Here is a 10,000-nt window from a genome sequence, read left to right on the forward strand (position 1 = left end):
TTGGATGCTGAGTACTTTGTCTCAGTAATGAGAAAAGTAACTAAGGCAATGCCTGTTCCTTTGAGACCTATTTCTATAAATTTGACAGTAATATAGAGGAGGTTGGGGGTGTCGTTCAGTGGTAAAACATGAGCAGCATGCACGAGGCTCTGAGTTTGAAGGCTAGCACAAAAAATGAGTAATATGAATTATTTAATATCACAAAATGTCCCTTTGCTCCTATGCAGTTGCTGTGAACATCATGACATTTGTGAGCATTTTTAGAACTGTGAATTGGAGGATGAAGTGAATCAAAAGTGGATGTTTGACAGTACTGGGAAATGGTAGTTTATTTTGAGAAAATCTGCTACATTCACGTTCTTTGAGAGGAATTAATTAACGTGCTGCATCACTGAAGCAGTGTATATAGTTCTGGGGATTGAACTAGAGGCAAATGCAGTTATTTTTACACATAATTGGAAATGCGGAGCTGTGAGGCTTGGGTAGTGGTAAGTAAACCAGTCCACCCACACTGGGAATGTGAGCCACTATTTGCTTATTTATTTACTTTTGTTTTGGATTCCATTTTACCAAGACTATAGTAGGAGAGCTAATAAACCCAACCATAGGGACAGAGGTACGGTTAAATACGTGGGTAGTAGCCAAGCCAGATTCATGTATCCTGTGCAGTTTGACGGGCACATCAGATGGATGCTGGAAATGCTCTTGAAGATTTGCAGCTTCTACAGTGTCTGATTTTGCAGACTGGTGGGGGGGCCACAGGGCTGGCAATTTACTTTCAGTATTTTGAAAGGAAAATTTACAGCTGGACTGGCCCTTTGTCATGACCTAATCTAACCCTCTTCTTTTAGAAAGGATGACAGAACCATTGAGGGTCAGCATTTGCTAGAGACCACAACACCTACCCAGCAGTCACAGGGTGGCTCTGGAGGGATCCTACTCACTGGCCCTGAAGGAGCTCATTTCCCACGTGAACATGCTTTCCTGCACGCACACCTACTACTCTGGCCAGGATTTTTGCAGCAGCCAGCTATCTGGAGAGCGCAGAAGCTTTTGTGCTATTTTTTCTTTAGTGCTCGAGAGAGGGCTGGAGGTCAGACTGGAAATGTCCTGCAGTGACCAGTTGGGTCTGTAGGGCTGATGTTTCTCTCGGTCCCTTCTCACCCACTTTTCAGGCAGGTGTATCTTCTTCAAGGTCCACCTCACTGCCAGGACACCTCTTCATCCCTCCCTACTGTCCCTGGGACACTTCCAGCCTCAGGAAAGCTGCTTGCCCTGAGGGCCCCCTTCAGGGAAGAGAGAATGGGGCAGAGAAGGAGGTGGAGGTGTCCAGGAACTCATCCGAGGGCAGAAGTAACACCTGAGGGAGAACACGAAATAATGACATTCAACTTTCCTTTCTTTTAAACTCCAACCCCAAAGCCACCTTAAGGGAGGGCACAAAAGTTATTCAACAGATCTTTGTGGGTTAAATACGTTGATAAGTCCCCCAAGGAAGACTGAGGTTTCAGAACCCAGTGGGATCTGTTCAATCCTGATTCTGTGACCTCAGAGAAGAGGAAGCAGAAAGGCAATCTTCCCCTCATTTCAATCAAAATGTGTTGGAGATGAAAGGGACTTCAGCGATGGTTGGGTTTCCTTTGTTGTTTTATCAATAGAAATTTAATGTCTTGCATTTTGTTTTCTGTCTGAACCTTGATGCAATACATTTATACAAATATTTTCATTTTTGAAATGAATAGAATATCTAGTAGGTAGCTATCCAAAAGGCTCTTTTCTCCAAGTCCCCATTCTTGCTCCTGTTTCTTGACATTTGGCTGTGAAGTGGCTCATTAAGCTGAGAAACATGCAGTGGCTTTGGGGTCTTTATGCTTTAATCCTGGGTCTTACCCTGGGTTCATGAATTTTGAAGCGGGGCCCCTTGACAGTTACAAAACTGCCTGGGGTTCTGATTTCCAGACAATTCTGCCTGGGCTGCTTTGATGAATGCAATTAAAAAACACAATGCACAGGCTTTTTTCTTTTTTAAACTACTGCATGCTACTAACTGTTAAGTAATTTAGATAATCTGGGATGTTAATAATCAACGTTGATACTCGAAAAGGCCATACAGCAAAGAGATGCAGGATGTGGTCCAGTTCCAGCTCTTAGGGAAGTGAAGAATAAAATCAGCAAACTTGCTACAAGGTTTTGAGCACACCTGTTCGTTCTTTTGCCATAGCTTGGCACATAGTAGGTCCTCAATAAATACTTGTTGAATGATGCACACATATATCTATAAAAAAAAGACTGTTTCAAGTGTCTTTAAATGACCAGCTAAAGAATTCATCAGGGCAAGCCTTAACTTCTCCCCGGATGAAAAAAATGAAATGGTACATGTGCATGGTAGGCAATCGACCCATGATAGATACAAGAACATATAAATGTACCGTGTGCTGGCTGAGCTTAATTGTGTCAACTTGATTGGCTTGGGAACTGCCAAGGGGATTGATGGGGTGGGCTTCCGGGTAGGTCTGGGTGAGTCATGGAGACCTGACACGGGGAATCTATGTCTGGTCCCTGGCTCTTTCCTCTCTGACACTGTTCCCCTGTTCTGCTTCCCAGCCACCATGCACTGCGAATCTTTGCCTACACAACCTTCTGTCATGATCTTTCTGCCTTAGAGTCTACCCACAATGGCCTGAATCTCCTGCAACTGTAAGCCAAATAAAACCTTTAAATTTTAGGTGCTGGATGTCATATTCTTGTCATGGGAAAAGTGAATCACACACACACACACACACACACACACACACACACACACATACCAGCTGTTGTGAAGCAATAGCTGCTGCTATTGTCAATAAATACTTAGTAAGTGCAATGTTCAGTTTTTCATCATTGTAACAAAATGCATGAGAAGATCAATTTAAAAGCAGGAAAGGTTTATTTTGGCTCAAGGTCTCAGTCTGTGGTCACTGTGCTCTGTTGCTTTCAGCCTGAGGCAACAAAGCACATCGTAAAGGGAACAGGTAGTAGAGGAAGCAGCTTACCTCACGGCAGAGGGGAAGTAAAGAGACGAGAAGGAGCTGAGGTCTCAGTAGCCCCAAGTGACCTGACCTCATCTAGCGAGGCCCCAACTCCTAAAGCTCTCTCCACCTCCCATGGGTTCCTTCCCACAGGCTGGGAACCAAGTCCCAGTGTTGTTGAGGGATATTTCATATGGGCCTTTGGGAAACATTTCTGACCCAAACTACAGCACTGAATATCCAAAAGTACCAGAGATCTTGCTATGTGCTGAGCAAGATGGTGTACAGAGAGCTAGTGATGCGGACGGTGAAAGGGATTTTACCAACAGACAAGGAATGTGGACAAGACTAGAGTTTGTTTAGATCAGGGTACACTGCCAAGAGGTGGGTTAGCAAGCAAGGAAAGAGTCAGGATGAGAGACCGGGGCTTTTGTAAGGGTTTGGGGATATGTTGAAAAGGTCTGGGTAGAAAGTGTGATTGAAGAATGTTTTTCCCGGGATCATTAACATCTTGTAGATCTTCCCTGAGCATCTGTATTGTATTTACTATCATGGTTATAGTTGTAATTCTGATAAAATCATTTCCTCAGGCATTTAGCTTTACAGAAGGGTGGGTTGGGGTTCAGGGGAGCAACGAATGTGCCCCATATCAAAAGGCTTGTTGTTGTTTTATGACCGCTTACCCAGAGCGGGTTGTCTAACTGGAGTTCTTTTGTTGTAGAACGGCTGTAATCCGAGTTCAGTTCAGGGTTTTTAATCCTCTTCATGGCTACTACACTATGGACACCTTACTGTATGATCTAGTGGAAGATCTACAGGCTTTGGAATCAGACATTTTGGGCTTGAATTCCAGCTCTTCCCTTTCTAGCTCTAGAGTGAAATTAGGTATGTAAACTTCTGTTTTTTCACCTGTACCATGGGGTTCATAGCAGTATCTTTGCCAATGGGATTGTTTATGAGGATTGAATGGAGTAAATAACATTGGCAAGAATTATAAAAGTCTTGGGATGTGGTCTAATTCGTTACTAGTAATAGGACTAATTTTTACAGGTGGTAATCTAGGTTTTCCCGTTGAAATGTTTCGGATGCTGTAGCATGTCACCGCTAGAGGGCGGCATGTGTCCACTGTTTGGAGTCCGCCCCTCGCAAACAGATGGCTCACAGCATTAAACACAGCGTCCTTCGCGTAGTATGAGTTTAACACAACATTTAGAGGCCTAAGCAGCTTAGTCCAATATTTTAAAAGTGACAGGTCTGACCTCCAGGCTTCTAGTCAACTGGGTATCGATAGAAACAATCAATTAAGTACTCTACATTCCAGATGTTGAAAATATTTTTGAAATCAGGCCTCAGCTGGATCTGAATTTTTGAATCTTAAAAATCAGGCTAACTTATCTAAAAACATGCGGCTGTCTTTGGGAATATTCAGAATTTCATGCAGAGTTTGCCAAGCTGTTCAACTCAGGCATCCCAGCAGCAAGTTGAGGTTCGTTTAAATTCTGTTTTACTCAGAATGAAGCATTGTACCAAGTAGAGGATTCAAAGCTAGAATCGTTCATTCAACAAATATTTATTGAGTGCCAGTATATATTACTGAGCATTCTCTTAAGAGAAAGGGAGGCAGAGAATGAGACAAAAACTAAAATATTGTCACCACCATTAAGAAACATAGGAGGTTTATCATGCTCTCAAATAAAAGGGAACAACAAGAAAGGAACAGCACAGCATGCTGAAATGATAGAGCGGGGCCTCCTAGTTCTGTACCAGGGCTGGCTTGCAACTGTTTGTAATCTTTTTATCGCAGGGGCCCAGCTCTGCCCCCGCCATGGCTGATGGGCTGGGTTATGCCGGTATGATCTCCCCATGGGGAGCAACTGTATCAGTGCCTCTAACCCTGCAGCTGTGGCATACAAACACGTTACTAAGGACTGTACAGAGAATGTCAGTTGCAGTTGTCTTTTACTATGAATCAGTCTACAAATCAGCAAATGTAGCTTACTTTATTGTCATGTGACTCATTTTTACTTTAGTTTGTCTCCTCACTCTGCGGCGATGGCAGAAACTTCATCTGGGTCAATGTGTTTTATGTGTCTTGTTTTATGCCTGGTGGTGTGGCAAAAGGCAGACGGGACATAATCAAATTGATAAGTGTGTGTGTGTGTGTGTGTGTACATGTGCATGTGCCATGCAGGGCTGTCCTTTAATCGTTTGCATTATCCGGCCACATAGGCTTCTCTGAGATGTCTATTACTCATCTGTCCTTTGGTGTCTGGGTTTCAGACTCACTAGTTCATTTGACTATCCTTGGCCCCTCTGCCCAGGGAGAAGGAAATAGGGGTTGCTTTTCATATTGGACTTCGGCAAACCTGCGGAAGGCAGTCACAGCCATGTTCACCTCTCCGGAAACAGCAGGTTGCTGTTGCCTCACTGCATCTTGCTGCCTCTTAGGGCTCTTTCCACGAATGGGGGTGTCTCTCTTGCTCTCAGATGCCCCACACCGGCTGGGGATTTTAGTGCCTTCCTGGGGTTCTCCAGCATCCCAACTTTCACGAGCTCTTAGCTTCCCATGCACCTTTCCATGGGAAGCCTGAGAAATCCTGTTAAGTATAGGAATTGGAAGAAGCCTTGCTGTCTTATTCATGAGTTCTTGCAAAAAACTATCCTCACATTCTCTGTTTATTCTAACTGCCTCGTCTTTTGGTATAAACAAAATTCAGAGTGAATCTTTAAAGAGGCTGTTTGATTTTTCTCCTTGCTGTGTCTCTCTGCTTCCTTTCCCTTCACAGAACAAGCCTGGGGTAACCTGGATGCTTGGGGGTGGTACGAGAAGAAGGGTAGAAAGGTGAAAGCAAATACAGGGAAAATATCGGTTAATATTTTAAAACTATTCTCCTGCCATACTACTAATAAAGTACCAACATTTGTGCATCATTTATCTTTTTTATAAATTGGAGTGGTTTCAAGGTTATCTCTATAATAACTTTCATCCTGTTATTCCTTCGGATTTCAGCTCAATCATTTCTTCCTCAGGGAAGACTCTCCTGACCTACCTTCATCTATGCCTCATAGCGCCATTTATCTCCCCCTCATAACATTTCATCTCATGTTGTGTAGGCTGTCGTATTTTTCATGTAACAAAGGTTACTGTCTTAATGATTTCTAACTGTGCACTTCAGTGGCATTAAGTACATTCACATTGTTGTGCTAACATCATCATCATGTGTCTATAGACCTCTTTCCATCTTCCAAGAAGGACATCATGTTAGCTTTATGCTACTTCTGTGACTGTCTGATTAATATCCATCTGTTTCCCTAGGTTCTCAGATCCCTCAGGGCTGAAACTGTGCTCTGTTCTCCTCACTGCTGTATTTTATAACCATATAACCAGGGAGCAAGTGCTCAGCCAGTGTTACTGAAGGAGAGGGCAGTTTTCCCTGGCCTTCCACAAATGCATCCTTGGGTGAGAGAAAAAAGGGGGAAGCACAGCTATTGTGCCAGAAGTTGCCCACCTCCCTGGGTACACATGGGAATGTGTTGTACAATTCAACAACTGACCATCACCTAGAAAAATATGAGCCTATGGGCTAATATCGCAGACTAAAAACTGCATCAACCCCTCTCCCCCCAAAAAATAACAAAATAAGGATGCAGGAAAGATAAACAAAACCCATAAACAGTAATAAGATGAAAGAAAAGACACAATATGGCACAACAAACTTATAAACAAGAAATACAAGTTTATTCTTTGGAAAGGTTCCTGGGTTGCTGGTAAAAAGTGGATTCCTAGCCCAGCTTGGACCCTCCAAAGGCCATACTGGGGAGATAATAGAATGCTGTGTGGACCCAAACTTGAACAGAAGAAAACAGCAAATTGAATTTATATCTATTTTTCTTCTGAGTGAGGAATTGTGGAAGTGACACTGGAGGAAAGGGGTGTTAGAGCTCATCCCCATGGCGGGGCAAAGAATTGGAGAAGCCTACTGAGGCCCTAAGTCACTGAGCGATGGGAATAGGACACGCCTGTGGCTCTCTGCATTGAGTATGGCGGTTCTTTGTGCAGCACGGACATGAAAATATTGGCAGGGAAAGCAGGGGTAAGTTTTCCCAGCAAACCTGCCCTGCCTGCTCTCTCAGATGGTTGCTCTTTCTATTTCTGACAGGAAACTAAACTGGCCTTAGAAACAAGGAACAGAGAAACCAAGAAGTCAGTCCACTGTATCAGACCAGTCAGAAGGTCTGCGCGGGTCTGTTCAGCATGAGTAAAATGCAAATAAACAGCATGGCCACAGTGCAAAGCTGCTACAGTAAGAGAAAAAACAACAACGCCACAAACCAAAGCAAGAAGCATGTTACACAGATTCCTTTTTAGAAGAAAAGTCAAGGAACAGAAAAAATAAATTTGCAATTGCTATATACTTTAAAAGAATATGACTACCACAAATATAGTCAGCTAATAAGTCAGAAATCATAAAACAGTAAAACAGAGTTATGGAAGCCCTACAGAGACAAGTGGAAGAATCAAACAACGTGATTATAGAACCAGTAATTGGTAATGGTGAAAAAATTAAACATTGCTAAAACTTGACATTTTTTTTAGAGATCAGAAAAGAAAACAAACACCTTTGTCTTTGCTGACTTCTTAATCATTTTATGTCTTTTACCATGCATGTTGTCTTCACATGATCTTACACCAAATATATTCAAGAAAACTAAAACAAAACTTTTAAGATGGAAATTTTCACAAATGTTTCTTCCCTCCCCCACAGAAATGTTAGCACTCTGAAATGTTCTTTTTTGTTGTTGTTGTTGTTTTTTGTTTTGTTTTTGTTTTTCTTTTGGTACCAGGGATAGAACTCACGACCTTGTGCTTGCCAGGCAGTGAAATGTTTAAAGTAATTGCTAAATCATTTATAAATAAGCAAGTCTGCATGTGCTCTGCATATAACTTACATTCAGCACCCACCATAATGATAAAATGAAGTACTAATGACGGGACACTAAAAACCCAGGTACAAAATACACAGATATAAGCAGACTGCAGATCCCACTGTGGAAAGAATGCACCAAACACATTCACATTTATTTTCTCCCTTCCTTCTTTTTTTTCTTTTTCTTTCTTTTTTTTTTTTTTAAAGCAAATGACAAAGACTCAGTTTACCAGCTTTTACCAAATGGAGCTTAACATTACACATTTAAACAATTGTCAAAACTTAAATTGCCAGCATCCATGTATAACTAGAAAACATCCTCAAATTTTAATTGAACCAGAAATGCATTATCATTAATGCATTAATAGTGGAAAAAAGGAAATTATTTCTGTGGAGAACTCGTCCTGGCAACGTTAGCTTCACAGCAGGCAGACACTACTTGCGCACGTTTCCAGCACAGTGGGAAGCAGATCCATGCTGGTGTTAGGGCACAATCTTGTCCTAGCGCTGCTCAAGGGTCAAGGCTTACCTTAAATCATGTTTAATAAAAAAACAAAGTGCGTATAGAGATTACAACAATTTTAAAGACAAAAAAAGATCCTACTGTGTGGTCCCACCAATACACTCAAAGGTCTATGACAAAGAGGGGCTCCTATGAGGTGTTTATAAATATTTTAGATAGGTACAGATATACTGAAAATTGAGTTCATCTAAAATCTTAAAAAAAGTTCCTGCTAATCCTCTTATGGTGCTGGTTATAGTTTAACATTTCTGTTAAATGCGTGCTTTGAATTACTTGTCATCCAAGCCTAGCAGCAGCTGCTCCTTACCATTTATCCTTAAGGACTTTAACTGTCCGTCTTCTTCAACTTCTACTCCTTCCTGACCGTTCTCCACAGTTTTCTTTGTGGTGATTTTTCTACCGTTAACGATTTTAGTAGACGTTGACACAGATTTGAAGTTACCCATTCCACTGTCTCCAAATGATGTGGATGAAATTGAAGTGAGGCCCCCATGACCCAGGGACCCAAATGAAGTAAATCCTGCATCAAATGAAGAAAATCCACCTCCAAAGCATGGAAATCCACTGAAGGCGGAGAAAGAAGAGCTGCACCAAGGCTGCTGCTTCCTCGGGGACCCCTTCCGTTCACAGAGATGTCTTCAAATGGGTCTTCGAAGAAGGTGAAAGGGTCCCTTCCTCCGAAAAATTCCCTGGAGACATCATCTGGGTTCCAGAAGGTGAACCCAAACCCCAAAGGACTGTCAAAGTGACTGCCGCCTCCTCCTCCACTATTTAATCCTTCTTTGCCATATTTGTCATAGATGTCCCGTTTTTTAGCATCTGATAACACCTCAGATGCCTCAGCCACATGTTTGAATTTTCGCTCTGCTTCTTCTTTAGTCTCAGGATCTCTATCTGGGTGCCACTTTAGTGCCAGTTTCCGGGATGCCTTCTTGATGTCCCTGGGGGAGGCGTGTCTCTGCACGCCTACAACTTCATAGTAATCCGCCAGGTCTGAACCGCTTGCTGAAACGGGTCTGAGGACGGGATGCCCAGCAGTGAGAAATGCGGCCAGTTCCCCAGCGGCTCCGGGACGGCACCTGGTGGTGGCTGCGGCGGTCCCTCTTTCTTTTCTCTCTCTCCTTTCTTGAACCTGAAACTTGAATCTTAACATAGAAAAAATGCATGAGATAATTTAAGTAAATGTAATGAAAAAGACAAAAGTAAAAGCAATGAAATGGAAGATAATAGATGTAAAAAGCAAAAAAAGAAAAAGATTCAGCGTAAAAACATTGTTTCTCTGAAAGAAGTAGTCAAGGAAGTAATGATTGAATTGAGAATAAACCAAAGTTTGCAAATCCAACCCTTATTCATTGTTGGTGAGAGTGCAGAATGGTGCAACGACTAGGGAAGATAGTACAGAAGTTTCTTGAAATATTAAAAATGGAGGGGCCAGGGTTATAGCTCAGCGGCACAAGAGTCTGCCTGGCAAGCCCAAGGTCCTGAGTTCGATTCCTGGTACCCCCACCAAAAAAAAATTGAACTACAGTATGATACACCAA

At 42.4% G+C, this 10,000-nt stretch overlaps 1 protein-coding gene across 1 annotated transcript; it reads right to left on the bottom strand.

Moving 5' to 3' along the window:
* Nucleotides 1-1,304: 1,304 nt before the first annotated feature.
* On the bottom strand, nt 1,305-9,495 carry LOC102008665 (dnaJ homolog subfamily B member 6-like; the record flags this gene model as incomplete). The annotated part of the gene is given in 3 exon segments (XM_013517150.1): nt 1,305-1,360; nt 8,767-9,045; nt 9,048-9,495. Coding segments are annotated over 3 exon segments (750 nt in total), but the record flags the coding sequence as incomplete, so codon positions are not given.
* Between the last annotated feature and the right edge of the window lie 505 nt (nt 9,496-10,000).

Source organism: Chinchilla lanigera, unplaced genomic scaffold, assembly GCF_000276665.1.
Source record: "Chinchilla lanigera isolate Chin_1 unplaced genomic scaffold, ChiLan1.0 scaffold00037, whole genome shotgun sequence".
Lineage (NCBI taxonomy): Eukaryota > Metazoa > Chordata > Mammalia > Rodentia > Chinchillidae > Chinchilla > Chinchilla lanigera.